This window comes from Bos taurus, chromosome 6 (assembly GCF_002263795.3).
Source record: "Bos taurus isolate L1 Dominette 01449 registration number 42190680 breed Hereford chromosome 6, ARS-UCD2.0, whole genome shotgun sequence".
Classification (NCBI taxonomy): Eukaryota; Metazoa; Chordata; class Mammalia; order Artiodactyla; family Bovidae; genus Bos; species Bos taurus.
The window spans coordinates 60,569,380-60,585,736 of NC_037333.1; the positions used below are offsets into that span (position 1 = coordinate 60,569,380).

Here is a 16,357-nt window from a genome sequence, read left to right on the forward strand (position 1 = left end):
ATTGGAAGTAGATTAAAGATACTGTTTTTTCTTTATTTAATATTTTTGATGCACTATTTCACTAGATATTTTTTAGAATACAAATGTGCTAAGACAAAACAAAAAGGTTCATTATCTCTTTGCCTAGAGAACCAGTATCTATATTCAAAAGAAGAAATAAATAGAAGGTATAAATGATAAAAGTTCAGGAAAAAAATGGGTTTTTTAGAAAGATAAATTAAAAATGAAAAAATCTTCAAAGTTAACCACATAATCACTTTCTAATAATTTCTTGGGGACAGGGGCAGAATGTATGTTTGTATATACACATGTGTTTGCACAAACACACAGATGCATGTGTGTGTGACACGTCTACCTGTGTGGGTTTTTATTTCACAAAGGTAATAGCATAACCACAGCGGTACTTAGTTTTCATTGCTGCTGTTTTTAACTTAATGATGAAAGTGAAAGTGTCAGTCACTCACTCCTGTCTGACTTTGCGACTCCATAGACTGTTGCCCACCAGGCTCCTCTGTCCATGGGATTCTCCAGGCAAGAATACTGGAGTGGGTTGCCATGCCCTCCTCCAGGGGATCTTCCCAACCCAGGGACTGAACCCAGGTCTCCCACATTGCAGGCAGATTCTTTACCATCTGAGCCACCACGGAAGCCAGCTTAATGATATATCCTGGCAATTTTTTCATAAAGCATGTTCTTACTCCTCATTCTTCTTAAGACTCTTTTATAGCTGTATACAGTCCCACTGTATGGACTTACCATAATTTAAAACTAATGTGCTAAGAATGAGTGTTCCTTTAATTCCAGTTTTTTTTTAATACTATTTTTTAAATGCTCCAGTGAACATGCTTTTATATATGTCTTGATGAACCTCTGAAAGCATCCCCACAGGGTAGATTCTGAGCAGTGGAAAGTGAAGTCGCTCTGTCATGTCCAACTCTTTGAGACCCCATGGACTGTATGTAGCCTACCAGGCTCCTCAGTCCATGGAATTTTCCAGACAAGAGTACTGGAGTGGGTTGCCATTTCCTTCTCCAGGGGATCTTCCCAACCCAGGGATCAAACCCAGGTCTCTCACACTGCAGGCAGGCAGTTTACTGTCTGAGTCACAGGGGAAGTAGAACTGCTGAGTTAAAAAGCATATGCCTTTTAAATCTTCAGGCTATTTGCCTAATTATATTCCCCGAAAGAGCAATGTATATGAGAGCCTCTTTCTTTCTCCATGCCTTTGTCAGCTCTGGATATCATCAAACTTTTAAAATTTCCACTCTGCTAGGCAGGGGGGATAAAACCTCTTTGCTTTAATCTGTAGTCTTTAACTAACTATAAGTGAGTTTAAGCATCTTTTCATTTGTTTGTTCACCATTTATACTTCTTTTTCTATTAAAACCTTTTATATTTCTGTATCATTTTCCCATTATTCTATTATCAGTTGCTTTTTATGAGTTTTTTGTAAATTAAGGAAATTTTCCCTTTATTTTATATTTGCTACTTTGGGCAGTTATCATTGGTCTTTCCACTTTGTGATTTTTTTTCATAGAATAAATGTTCAATTTAGGTAGTTCAACATATCTCTCATTTTTCCTTTTTGGATTCTGGGTTTTGTGTTCTACTTAGAAAAGCTCTGACTACTCCAAGAGTATAAATAAATTTAGCTGTGATTTCTCCTAGAATTGTTTTTTGTTTTCTTTTTGGCATATAAACATGTGATAATCAGAAATGTATTTGGGGGTAAGAAATAAGATAGATACTAGATTTATTTTGTTTTCCAATTAGCCAATTGTGTGACTATAACTTACTGAAAAATCCCATTTTTTTCTTATGAATCTGAAATGCAACTTTCTCCTAAGCTAAGTTCACATATATATTTTGGGTCTATTTCTGGATATTTTATCGTGTTGTGTTAACCTGTTTATTCTCTAGTATCAGTTTTAATTAATATAGGTTCATATTATGCATCAGTATTGAAAGAGAGACTGGCTACCTTCTCTCCAATTATTTTTTCCAAGTTTTCCTAAATCTCATGTTTATTTTTCCAGATAATTGTTAATATCATTTTAGACTAAACTTTAATCAGGTCAACAAATGGCAGGGAGAATGACCACCACATCTGAGAGTACTGCTCATCTCTTTCTTCGTGTCATAAGGAAAAACTGTACCTTCAGAGTGAATGGGGGAGAGGCTAATAGTTGGTTAGAGAAGTATAAATCCACTTGAATTGATTGACTATACCCCAGATGCAATAAAAGAGTCAGAATGGGGAAAATGGCTAAAAATCATTTTTTTCTTTTTTTACTTGATTTTGATCTGAAGTTAAGAAGAAGGGAGATGGATAGATGTGAGAGGTGGTTTACATCATAGGTATTCCTAGTGAAATGAAATAACTTCATTGTGTGGAATAATAAAACCTGAATATATAATCCTATTTTCTTCAAGTAAGTGGTCACATTTAAATGAAATTTTTTTCTTGGAGGGGGAAAAATAGCATAACAGCATATTAAAATGCAATTCCTAAAAGTAATGTAAACAGTTTGTAAATTCATATGTAAATAGAAGAGAAGTGCAAAGCCAATTACCTGTCACGAATCAAGCCGTCACATGGTTTAACTGGTGCCATTTGTGTGTGGGTGTTGGATGACCATGTCTTTGTGTCTGTTTGATCATTCACTTTCATGAAATGCATTTAATGCAAAATCCCCGGGGTCTTTTCCAATGTTGCAATTGCCTCATCATAACTCTAGTGCCTAAAATGAAGGAGAAACTTTGTGAAGGTTTCAGCAGGAAATAGGGAACCCAAACCATCCTTCCTAGATAGAGTTGCCAGATAAAATACAAGATGCCCAGTTACATGTTTTTGAGTTTCAGCTAAACAATTAATTTTTAGTATGTGTATGTCCCAAACATCTGCTGCTCAGGATTTAGCACAAGTGTATCCCAAATATCCCATGGGATATATACTAAAAAATGTATTTATTATCTAAAATTCAAATGTTATTGGGTGTTCTATATTTTATTTGCTAAATCTGACAATCTTGTTTCTAGATCATATGTCAGATTCCTCCTGTTGCAATGTATTTATTCTTAGAGAAATCACAAGCTAAGGAAACTGAGAGAAAAGAAATTATTTTCTTGCTTATTTGCCACAGAAAACAAGGAAGAAAACTTGGTGGAGGTCATTTAGTTCAGGGTGAAATCCAGAGGACTTCAACCAAACTTGACAAGGCATAGGAACCACCTGGGCTCCTTGTTCAGCTCCAGGATAGTGCTCAAGAGTCTGCATTTCTAACAAGCTCCAGGTGACACCAATGTGGCCGGTCCCTGGACCACACTCCAAGTGGCATGGCGGGACAGATTTCCCCTCCCTAGAAGGAAGAGATGTTGGCAATGGTCATTACTAATTTCAGAAGTGTTTAAACATCTAAATCCAGAATGGTTGACTTCTGTAACCAAATGTTGCTCTGTTTTCTTCATGCCAGGTGCTGGCCAGCCCACAACATTGTGACGTGGTTTTCCAGCTTCCAGATCACTCACCGTTTCCTTACTGAGGGTGTCCCCTGGCAGCGTTTAACGAAATCCCGAGTTCAGGGGCTCCACAGCATTCATCTGATTTCTGAAAGGCTGTTTGAAAAGATGGTATCTGTTCTATTGTAGCACAGTGTTCATGTTTTTCCTGGTTTCCTTTCTTTTTTTTTTTTTTTTGGCATTTGCACAGTATATACAAAGAATATTGAATTGTAATGATCCTGAATAGTTCAAAAAGAAAAGGTCTTAGCATGGTCAAACAGGCTTATGGTTTAAAATATGTTATTCTCTTTTTTGGGAGTTAATGAGATAAATGATGCAATAAACCTGTTTGGTTTTTTTTTGTTTTTTTTTTTTAGCATTTCTAGGAATTAAACATTTTATGTTTACAGAATTGAGCTGCAGAAAATGCAGGACATGCCAATTTGAGACACATGGTCTTCTGAGTCAGGAGCATACAATTAATGCATTTCAGAAACTAAAAATCACACCATCTAGCTCTGAGCTATAACTTGTTTTTACTGCAGTCACTAGGCTGATAATATATACTGTAATCTTGAAACATTTGTGTTACTTACCTTTTGAGGTGGAAGTCATACCAATAAATTATTGCACCGTTAGTATTAGATTCTGTGTCCTTTGGAAATTATGCCATTGATATAGGCTGAACCATCGAATAGAAAGAACCCTTGTAATATTGGCTAGATTTACACTCTGGGACATTGCCCAAGGGTAGGAAGAAACCAGAGGGACATAATTCAGTCATTATTTCCAAAGTTACTACCAAAATCTGTGAAGACGTTTAATCTTCCAAAGAGTGGTGGGTCAGTGATAGCCAAGAGAGCTTTGTGGCTTGCTTCTCTTCATGCTCTAGATTCAATAAAAGGCTCAGTGTGGGACATATGGAAGCTGTCGTCGAGATCCGTACATTGCTAGGTGTGACCCTGCTCACCCTTGCCTGCACCTTCTCCTTGGGGGCTGAAGCCCAGGTGGCTAAAGAGAAGCACTGAGTCCATCCTAATAGAATCCAATGACGTACAATGCGAGAAGCCACTAGTGTGTGATCAGCAAGCACCTACCGCTCACATCGTCCCCTGCCCACCCCACGGGATACCTGCCTGCTCTCCTCCGCGCCATCCATCACCAACTCTCTCAACTTCTGGAACTCCAGAACCCAGAATTCTGGACCTTGCTCATGGAGAAGTTTAGCAAGGAACTCTTGTGGAGGGCTGGCTTATTTTTTTGCCCTGTGTGATGAGTTTCATCTGGCCAAGAAAGGAATCAAGTTATTAAAAAGCATCCCATTTTAGAGTTTCAGGCTGATTTCCTGAAGACTGGGGAAAGGGGGACTATTTATTCTGCCTTAAAATAATGGCAAATAAGTGAAGATGACAGATGACGTTTTGTGAATGTAGACTCTGGATATACTCCTAATAGCTTAACGTAGTCATAAAAGGAGATCAAGTAGATGTTTTTCTGTTATGTAAGCAATAATTTTTTTTTCTCTGTCTTATTGAGTATGGCTAGCAATTATTTATTTACATGCTAGACAGTTCTCTGCATGCGGGTTCCATGTAAGTGCAGAAATTTCCTCAGCCACTGGAGATAGTTTGGCCATTTTGTTATTTGGGCGAGCTGTTGTTAGATTGAAATTTACACATCATTTCATTAAAAATTGTGCCTTAGAAAATGCAAAGCTGTTGCACATAGTGATGAATTATGGATGCAGTACATTGAAGAGAGATGAAGTCACTTCCAAGTTCTCAAGACTTCTCATGGAGGTGTTGGCTGCTTTACAGGGGGAAAAAGTTTTAAAAAAAAAAGAAAAAGAAGAATTGAAAACATTTTGAAAATGTACAGATTAAGTCCAATATTTTGATTAACCACCTGCATGTTTTATTAAGTATTTTGATAATATGGATGTTTGCACTTTGCATGATATTAGAAGAGTACTTTACCACCAATAATGCACAAAACATGTACAATAGAATCATTCATAACCGATTTTTATAGAATACTTTTTACATGTGGAACTCCATCCGTTATGTAAGGATTATATGAATATTGCACATTCTCTTCTGGTTTCACAAACCCATTTATACATATTTCTTAGTGAGACTCATTGTACATGTATTGAAGCTAGAATCAAGTCAAGAAAAATAAAGCCCCATTCTCCAACTGCGAAATGTGCTTTTCCATAATGAACAATAGTCACCAGCACAGAATAATCTCCAACATTTTCTAAATTCTAATTGCCAACTGTTTCTATTTATATTTGATTTATATTTCATTTGGAGTCTGTTACGTGGCAGCTCGGGCAGACTAGATCTTGTTTTTTCCAATGCAGCATAATGAGTATGATCTATTTCTTTTCAAATAATCTCTGAGATCCCAGGAAAAAAAATGCTGTGCTCCGTTGAGCTACAATGTAAATGTGTTTGTTTAAAAAACAGATGAGGCAAGTGAGTGATTTATTGTTCCTGAGGAAGTATATCTTTTTTTTCTTATACTTCGAAAGCTAGTCTCTTCTTTCTTAAGAAAAAAAAAAAGTGGGTAACTCTTTGTTTTTCACGTGCAAACTTTCATGACGTGTTCATTCTTTCTGTGTAGTGTTATTAATGCAATACCTACTATAGTTATCTATACACAATGTAAGACTTAACAAGCTGAAATGATCCACCTCATATGTGAGTCCGTCCAAAAGATGTTACTATTCTGGGTGGGCCAATGTTCTGTATCAGTTACACTAACCTTCATTTAAAATATTTATTCTAAAATGACTCTGAGAAATAGTAAAAAAATAAAGTTGTTTAAAACGCAACAGCTTTTATAGTAAATGTACATTTATAAATAAAATACTCAAATTCATTTTGTATTTCACTGATTTTTTTTTTGAGGGGCGGGGAGTCAATTTTCTTACTTGGGGAAGAGAGAATCAAGCTCTCTTTTACAGCTTTTGGTCCAGAATTACACAGTCAGATGATAGCAATGATGCAGATTTGCATATGTTTATTGATGCATCTTGAGGTCAGCTATTTAAGGCAAATCAAACTTACCAGCTGACTGTGCGTGCTAAGTCACTTCCATCATGTCCGACTCTTTGTGACCCTATGGACTATAGCCTGCCAGGCTCCTCTGTCCATGGGATTCTCCAGGCAATAATACTGAAGTGGGTTGCCATTCCCTCCTCTAGGGGATCTTCCTAACCCAGGGATTGATTGTAGGTGTCACTAAGGAATTGCCTTCCATTGAAGGATTCAAACTCCTTGAGAAGAGATGAACAATAACCAGGAGAGGCCATGTGAGTGCCAGTGGAAATTGTCTGAACAACCAAATGATGGTTAACCTCCAGTACTGGCTAGAGAAAACCACATCAAACCCTTTGAAGTTGCTATATTCTGCTGCTTTTTCCAGCGCTGTCGCAGTGCTCGCTCTCACTGTAAACATACAGTCTGTTCACAGAGGACGTTTCTTTCCATTGTTGAATCAGGGAATATGCTTTGAAACAGTGGCATTCTGCTGATACTGTTAACTTTCCAAAATATACATGTATCTTGGCTGGCCCTATGTCTCAAATCTGTAGGTGGTAACAATAGCAATCAAATTCCTTGAAAGTTTCCATCGTTTTAAGATACAGTATTCTAATTGTCATTGCAAGTTGTATTCTGCCTTTTTTTTTTTTGGCAAAGTTGGATATGAATTAGTAGTTGCTGCTCTTTCCATAGAAAAGTGAATTTTTTGCCTTTAGAAGAGAAGTTTAGCAACTACCGGAGTAGTTTAATATATCCATTGTTAGGTAAGTGAAAGCTTATTCAGCTATAAAGCAATTCAAGACAAAAGACTGCTTTCTGGATATGAGGGCGATCTGGTTGCGACATCTGTCACCCCATTGATCACCAGGGTTGATTCGGCTGATCTGGCTGGCTAGGCAGGTGTCCCCTTCCTCCCTCACCGCTCCATGTGCATCCCTCCCGAAGCTGCGCGCTCGGTCGAAGAGGCCGACCATCCCCGATAGAGGAGGACCGGTCTTTGGTCAAGGGTATACGAGTAGCTGTGCTCCCCTGCTAGAACCTCCAAACAAGCTCTCAAGACTGTTATTCTAACATATGATCTATGAGCAATGTCTTTATTAAAATAAAAATATTTTTATCTAGGATAATATTGAACTAGGTTTTTTTTCATTGACTTTCTTCAAGACCTAAGGACTTCTTTTTAGGGTCCAAATCTGGACCACAGAGAATCTCTCCTCATCCTTCAGCATTATCTAAGTCAGGGGTTACAAATTCAAACGACTGGAGGGACCAGTTAGGCATTGTAAATGAGAACCAGAAGAGGATGATATTGAGAGAGTGGTGTAGACTATGGCAAACCGAAAACATGCACAGTTCTGTCTGACAAATGAACATATCTACAAACAGAAACAGACTCACAGACTTGGAGGACACATATGTGGTTGTCAGTGGCGGGGACGGGGTGGAAGGGCGAAGAATTGGAAACAGATTAGCAAATACAAACTAGTATATATTAGGTGGATGAGCAGCAAGGTCCTACTGTATAGCATAGGGAACTAGATTCAATATCCTGTGATAAACCATAATGGAAAATAATACAAAAAAGAATATATGTATAACTGAGTTGCCGGGGTCCAGCCCTGTTGGATCCAGGGAATTCGAAGGGGAGACGGCATCGGAGATCAGGAAACAACAGCTTATTTAAATGTTAATTAAAGATATAAAGAGTGGTTAAATAAGGATAGCTCAGTGAGAAAATTTAGTGGAGAAAAGAGGCTGAATAATTCAGCCAGGTGACAGAACGACACGGGGAGACCAAGCTTCAGTGAACAAGGCCCGCACTTTATTTTCCAAAGTAGTTTTTATACCTTAAGTTATGCATAGAGGATAATGGGGGAAGGGGTAGAGTCATGCAGCAAGCCAGGCTTTCTTCCTGCAAACTTATCATATGCAAAAGTTTAGGTGATTTGCATCATCTTCTGGCCTGGAGGCCTGTTAACATTTTAAGACCCTTTCTTCAGAAAATTTATTTTTCTCTAAAGGTGATTAGTCAGGCGCCACCCTCCAAAAGCATTAGATAAAGTTGCATTCCTACAGAGCAAACATGTGGTGGGCTATAACAAGAAAAAGAATTAACTCAAGGGTCCAAGGTTACAAACATTAAAGCTACTACTTACACCAATTATATTAATCAATACACTGCCAGGGACACAGCAGGTAAGGGATATGGAGACTTAGCAACAAACATTGGCCCAACAAGTGAAAAACCCTTCACCAATATAATTTCTAATCAATCTTTTAACTGCTCAAAGGAATCTGTATTTAGACAGTTTAGAACATCTCATGCCTCTCACAGTTGGGAGGCTCTAAACAATCACATGTGGCCGGAAAAACCTATTCAGGCAGGCTAGAGGACTTCCAAAGGAGTTTGTAGGTTGAAACACTGTCACACCCAGGAATCATTAACCGGAGCTGTAAGTTAACTTTTTTCAGAGAGAGGTAGTGGGGGACAGCCCCCCGTAAAGTCAGAGGTGTAGGTGACAGCACAAAGCAGAAAGTAGGCAGACTCTGGTTTTGGGGGTAGATGCTCGAGAATTTCCAGGGGGACTCCTGAAGCTCGATCCCGCCTTTGCGAATGCCGAACCCCCTTCCTCATGACCTTTGCCAGGGGCAGAGCTCCTGCTCCCAACACTGAGTCACTTTGCTGTATACCTGAAATTAACACAGCATTGTAAATTAACTGTACTTCAATAAAATTTTTTTAAATAATGATAATAAACATTCGCACTGGTACACAGTGGGGGAAAAAGAACAGTTCTGTCTAAAGGAAAAAGCAGTTATTGGGCTCTACCCAATTGTTTTTGTGTGAAAGCCCCAGCCTTTTAAATGTTGACAGCAATTCAAAACATTTTCCAGCACAGTGCCAACCAAAATTGTGTCGCTCCACAAACTGTACCCACAAGTTCAATTTTGTTCTCAGTCTACCAGTCCACAACATGTAGCTAAAACCTTTGCTTTTCTATCAGCTGCTAACTTGATCTGCTGTGAGTCATTTCATTTGACCTATACATCAAGATTTGCCATCAGAGTTTTTGCTTTTGGAGTATCTTGAGTCATTCAAAGAAGCTAACAGATCCATTGATCAGCAGGTGGTATGGCTACAATTCATGACACTTTCAGCATTATTCGTGTATTGTCATCAAAGCCTGCTATGCTACAAGCACCCGTGTTCAGCATTTTGCAGAACCATGCCCTGCCCTTCCTTCCTTCTGAATGACTCAGAAGGACAGAAGAGTGCGAATATACAAAGTAGAATTTTTTTCAAAACTTGTTTAGCACCATTTTCTCAACTGTACTTTTGCAAGCACTGTTTTACTTATCAAAAAGCAAATTCTGGCATGTGAGAAGATGAAAGGATACCTCCCCGTTTATAGACAAGGAATAGACATATAGAGGAATAAGTGAGTTATTGTAGATGAATATAAGATTTTACATAATTGTGTGTTTCACCAACTGGCTCCAGTCAGGAGTGATTAGGGGAAGCTCCTAGTCAACTGTGCCTGACTCTCATGTCTGGGACCCACATGAGACAAAGCAGGAGGACCCCTGAACGTAGCCAGACTTCACAGAGTTCAATGTGCACTCAGAGACTAGAACTATCTTTTTATAGTAAACTTACACTTATAAAATACTGAAATAGATTTAGTATCCCATTTTTTACCCTCGGAGTTTGCCTTCTTACTCTGGGGTGAAAGAGTAGAGCTGTCCCTTTGACGTCCCCTTGGACACTTCAGTCTTTGCTGGACAGGAAGCTGTCCACCATGTTTGTCCAACCCAACTTTTGTGTTGTGAAACCGGACTTCCACTTTCTCAAACCCAATAGCCAAGACCTGAACAAAAGAAAAGCCCCATTCTAACCATTCTGATAGGGAGAAGATGCTGAGGGCCCAGCACATTAATTCCTTTATCGCCACAAACAAATTCATTCCTACATGAATCAAGGCCTTCATTTTTTCAGCAGGGATAGTGACATTGTCCGTGTTTTCTTCACTGTCCACCAAGGAGAGAGAGAATTATCACAGCAGGCCCTGTTGATTTAGAAAATACCTTGGCTGAGGAATTCTCCCACAGTCCAGTGGTTCGGCCATGGGGGTTTCACTGCTGGGGGCCTGGGTTTGATCCTGGTTGGGGAACTAAGATACTGCAAGCTGCAAAGTGCTACCAAAAAGAAGGAAAGAAAAAAAGAAAATATCTTGGCTGAAAGTGAGTGAAGTAAAACTATAGGAAGTCCCTATTAAACATGGCACCAGGCATTATACCCTCACTCAATCAGTTCAGTTCAGTTGCTCAGTCGTGTCCGATTCTTTGCGACCCCATGGACTGCAACACGTCAGGCTTCCCTGTCCATCACCAACTCCCGGAGCTTACTCAGACTCATGTCCATTGAGTCGGTGATGCCATTCAACTATCTCATCCTCTGTCATCCCCTTCTCCTCCCACCCTCAACCTTTCCCAGCATCAGGGTCTTTTCAAAAGAGTCAGGTCTTCATATCAGGTGGCCAAAGCATTGGAGTTTCAGCTTCAGTATCAGTTCTTCGAATGAACACCCAGGACTGATCTCCTTTAGGATGGACTGGTTGGATCTCCTTGCAGTCCAAGGGACTCTCAAGAGTCTTCTCCAACACCACAGTTCAAAAGCTTAGATTCTGCATATCAGTGATATATGTTATATGTCTTATTTGGCTTCCTTCATTTAGTATGATAATTTCTAGGTCCGTCCATGTTGCTGGAAGTGGCGTTATTTCATTCTTTTTTATGACTGACTAATAGTCCACCATGTGTATGTATATGTGTGTGTGTGTGTGTGTGTACATATATACATGCATGCACACGCATATTATTTGTCCACTCCTCTGTCGATGGACACTTAGGCTGTTTCCATGTCTTGCCTGTTATAAATAGTACTGCTGTGAACACTGGGGATGCACGTATCTTTTCAAATATGTTTTTCTCTAGGTAGATGCCCAGGAGTGGGATTGTAGGCTCATATCCTTTATATTGCTTCCTACGTTTAGGACCATGTGTGAAAATTCCTAGAAGGACTGAGTTTCCTGTTCCTCTGACTGTGCAGAGGTCCCCCTACCCCTGTCATTTTTTTTTTTTTTTTTTTTGAGTCATGATGTGGATTTCAGAAGCTGCAGCTCCCTAGTTTGCTTATCTTCATTGTTCACACCTTTCCACCACCAGGACTGAGGGGCTGTCCTTGCCAGCACGGACCTTATGTTGGGTGAAGGAGGGGGTGGGAAACCAAGTCGGTGGTGCTACCACAGCCCTCGGGCAAAAGGAATCAGGCTCCATGCCTTTGCTGGCTGCCTTCAACCTCACTTTGCTAAGGTGGAAAGGGGCGTTGGAATTGTCTGCAGTGCACGGCTGCTAGACTCTGGTTTCTGTCTCCTGTTGTTACAGCCTCCAGGCACTCCATTGAACTTTTATTAGGGCAAGTGGCTAATAGGTAAGTGATGCATTTAAAAAAATTTTTTTAAAAGCTTGCTGATTCATTAACATGTGATTTCTTAAGAGGATGGATATTCTAGAATAGACTTATTAGAAAAGACCCTGATGCTTGTCTTCTCCAACACCACAGTTCAAAAGCATCAATTCTTTGGTGCTCAACTGTTTTTGTAGTCCAACTCTCACATCCATACATTACTACTGGAAAAACCATAGCTTTGACTAGATGGACCTTTGCTGGCAAAGTAATGTCTCTGCTTTTTAATATGCTGTCTAGGTTGGTCATAACTTTCCTTCCAAGGAGTAAGCCTCTTTTAATTTCATGGCGGCAGTCACCATCTGCAGTGATTTTGGAGCCCAGAAAAATAAAGTCAGCCACTGTTTTCCCATCTATTTGCCATCAAGTGATGGGACTGGATGCCATGATCTTCATTTTTTGAATGTTGAGTTTTAAGCCAACTTTTTCACTCTTCTGTTTCACTTTCGTCAAGAGTCTCTCTAGTTCTTTGCTTTCTGCCATAAGTATGGTATCATCTGTATATCTGAGGTTATTGATATTTCTCCCTGCCATCTTGATTCTGGCTTGTGCTTCATCCAGCCTGGCATTTAACATGATGTACTCTGCATGTAAGTTAAATAAGCAGGGTGATAATATACAGCCTTGACATACTCCTTTCCCAATTTGGAATCAGTCTGTTGTTCCATGTCCAGTTCTAACTGTTGGTTCTTGACCTGCATACAGATTTCTCAGGAGGCAGGTCAGGTGGTCTCATATTCCCATCTCTGTCAGAATTTTCTACAGTTTGTTGTGATCCACACAGTCAAAGGCTTTGGCATAGTCAATAAAGCAAGAGTAGATTTTTTCTGGAACTCTCTTGCTTTTTGTATGACGCAGCAGATGTTGGCAATTTGACCTCTGGTTCCTCTGCCTTTTCTAAATCCAACTTGAACATTAGGAAGTTCATGGTTCACATACTGTTGAAACCTGGCTTGGAGAATTCTGAGCATTACTTTGCTAGAGTGTGAGATGAGTGCAATTATGCAGTAGTTTGTACATTCTTTGGCATTGCCTTTCTTTGGGATTGGAATGAAAACTGACCTTTTCCAGCCCTGTGGCCACTGCTGCATTTTCCAGATTTGCTGGCATATTGAGTGTAGCACTTTCACAGCATCATCTTTTAGGATTTGAAATAGGTCAAGTGGAATTCCATCACCTCCACTAGCTTTTTTCATAGTGATGCTTCCTAAGGCCCACTTGACTTCACATTCCAGGATGTCTGGCTCTCGGTGAGTGACCACATCATCACGGTTATCTGGGTCATGAAGATCTTTTTTGTACAGTTCTTCTGTGTATTCTTGCCACTTCTTCTTAATATCTTCTGCTTCTGTTAGTTCCATACCATTTCTGTCCTTTATTGTGCTCATCTTTGCATGAAATGTTCCCTTGGTATCTAATATTCTTGAAGAGATCTCTAGTCTTTCCCATTCTATTGTTTTCCTCTATTTCTTTGCATTGATCACTCTCAATAGTTCAGCATTAATTACCATCCCAAGCTCTGATCTTGGGGCCTTCAACATTCTTCCTGAATCCATGAAAAGTTGTGATGAAAGTATTTTATGTTTTCTAACAATTTGAAAATTCAGAAGTTGCATCTTATTTGTATGCTAACACTCTGGGAAACAAGCAAAATATTTGATCAGAGACATGGAGAATGCCTGTTCTGAGATAATTCAAGGATCAAATTTGCCTTACCAAATGGTAAACTTTACTAGAAAGAGAACAATAAACAAAGTAGGTATCTTGGGCAAGAATGGATAAACTAATTGCAATTAACATAGTAAAGTATACGGCCCAGAAACAGATCCAAATAAATGTAAAAATTTTAGTACATAATACTGATATCACAAATCAGTGGAAAAAGGAGAGACAGTTGATTTTTGTCATCTCTTCATAACAAAATTAACTCCAGATGAATTAATTTTTGTCAAGTGTGAAAAACAAAGAAAAATAGGAAAAGGATGAATGATAGGTTTAAATATATTTAAATATATACTCAGTACAGAGAATTTGCTTGATGAAAGTGAAAGATGAGAGTGAAAAAGTTGGCTTAAAGCTCAACATTCAGAAAACTAGATCATGGCTTCTGGTCCCATCACTTCATGGGAAATAAATGGGGAAACAGTGGCAGACTTTATTTTTTGGGGCTCCAATATCACCACAGATTGTGATTGCAGCTATGAAATTAAAAAACACTTACTCCTTGGAAGGAAAGTTATGACCAACCTAGATAGCATATTCAAAAGCTATCATTCAAAAGAGACATTACTTTGCCAACAAAGGTCTGTCTAGTCAAGGCTACGGTTTTTCCAGTAGTCGTGTATGGATGTGAGAGTTGGACTGTGAAGACAGCTGAGCACCGAAGAATTGATGCTTTTGAACTGTGGTGTTGGAGAAGACTCTTGAGAGTCCCTTGGACTGCGAGGCAATCCAACCAGTCCACTCTAAAGGAGATCAGTCCGGGGTGCTCTTTGTAAGGAATGATGCTGAAGCTGAAACTCCAGTACTTTGGCCACCTCATGCGAAGAGTTGACTCATTGGAAAAGACTGATGCTGGGAGGGTTTGGGGGCAGGAAGAGAAGGGGACGACAGAGGATGAGATGGCTGGATGGCATCACCAACTGGATGGATGTGAGTCTGAGTGAACTCCGGGAGTTGGTGATGGACAGGGAGGCCTGGCGTGCTGCGATTCATGGGGTCGCAAAGAGTCGGACACGACTGAGCGACTGAACTGACTGACAGAGAATTTTAAGCAAAATCTATAAGTAATAAGAAACTAGGAAAAATATTCCCAACAGATATGACAAAGCATTAATATCCTTAACATCTGAAGTCGTTTACAAATCAATAGAAAATGGGCAAAAGGATATAAAAAAGCTGACCAAAAATAAACGCAAATGGCCAATAAACATGAAAAACAGTTCAACCTTGTGATCAAAGAAATGCAAATTTTAAAAGATGAGGCTCTCCCTAGCCCCACCCCAAATAAAATCCTCAATTGTATTAAGAATTAAAAACTTCTGTATTGAGAAAATAGTTTAAAAAGAAGCTAGAAAGCAAGGGGAGTTTTTTGTCACACATACAACCAACAACGAATTAGCATACAAACTACATAAAGAACCCCAAAATAAGACTGATTCAACTGGTAGAATCCAATGCAATACTGTAAAGCAATTATATTTCAATTAAAAATAAATTAAAACAAAAAAACTTTTTAATGGACCAAAGACATGAATAGGCTTTTCACAAGAAACATGAATAACAACAAAGAAAAAAACAGCAAAAGTATATTCAATTTTATTCAGAAAGAAATGCAAATTAAAACCATTATGAGATGACACTGTATACCTGTGAGACTAACAAAAATTTAAAATTTAAACGTTGATGGTATCAAGTATTAGTGAGGATGTGGGGAATGGGAACTCACGTTGCTGATGATAATGTATATTGGTAAACAATTCTGCTTTATCTAATGAAGTTGATGAAGCTCATTGATGTAGCAGTTTCACTCCTAGAACATTGATTTAAAGTTTCACTTTAGCCTAAACTCTTGAGAAGCTCAAGAAACCCTCACAGATGTCCATGGGATAAGTTCAAGCATATCCCTCACAGCACTGCTTGTATAAATTATAGTATTTCATTTTAGCAGTGAAAAATAAGCAAGCCACAGAGTACATGTATGTATTTGGATGAATCTGAGAAAACACAACATTAAGTTAAAATAGCAAGATACCAAAGATTACATACATTATGGTACATTATGAAGCCCAGAGATAATAAAACAACTAAGGACTATAGTCTCTGTGGGACTTCCCTGGTGGCTCAGTCCAGTAAAGAATCCGCCTGCCATGCAGGAAGACCTCCTGTAATGCAGGAGCCCTAGGTTCAATCCCCTGGAGAAGGACACGGCAACCCACTCTTGTATTCTCACCTGGGAAATTCCAAGGACAGAGGAGCCTGGCAGGTACAATCCCTGGGGTTGCAAGAGTCGGACACGACTTAGTGACTATATTAGTACTATAGTCTCTGAAGGTACATAAGATTAAAAAAAAAGAAAGAAAAGTAATAATATAAATAAAACTCAAGATTTGGAGTCAAAAGGGAATGCTGTCAGGGAGGGCATACTAGAAGTAATAACTTGATTGCCTTTTTATTTTTAATTATCTATTCATAAGTTCTGTTTTGTTATAAGTACCTTCAGCCTTACAAGATATTACTTCTTCCTAAACTGCTTCCTAGGTGATTATTCCAAATAACC

General features: G+C 39.0%; 1 protein-coding gene across 27 annotated transcripts in view; it reads left to right on the top strand.

The window, feature by feature from the left end:
• Nucleotides 1-6,387, top strand: part of LIMCH1 (LIM and calponin homology domains 1) — a 351,668-nt gene extending 345,281 nt beyond the window's left edge. For all 27 annotated transcript variants that reach the window (XM_015471586.3, XM_015471590.3, XM_024993553.2 and 24 more), the window contains one exon: nucleotides 3,474-6,387. In XM_015471586.3, coding sequence (XP_015327072.2) covers nucleotides 3,474-3,499 — 26 coding nt within the window. In that variant the 3' untranslated portion in view covers nucleotides 3,500-6,387. The remainder of the gene's footprint in view (nucleotides 1-3,473) is intronic.
• Nucleotides 6,388-16,357: the final 9,970 nt, after the last annotated feature.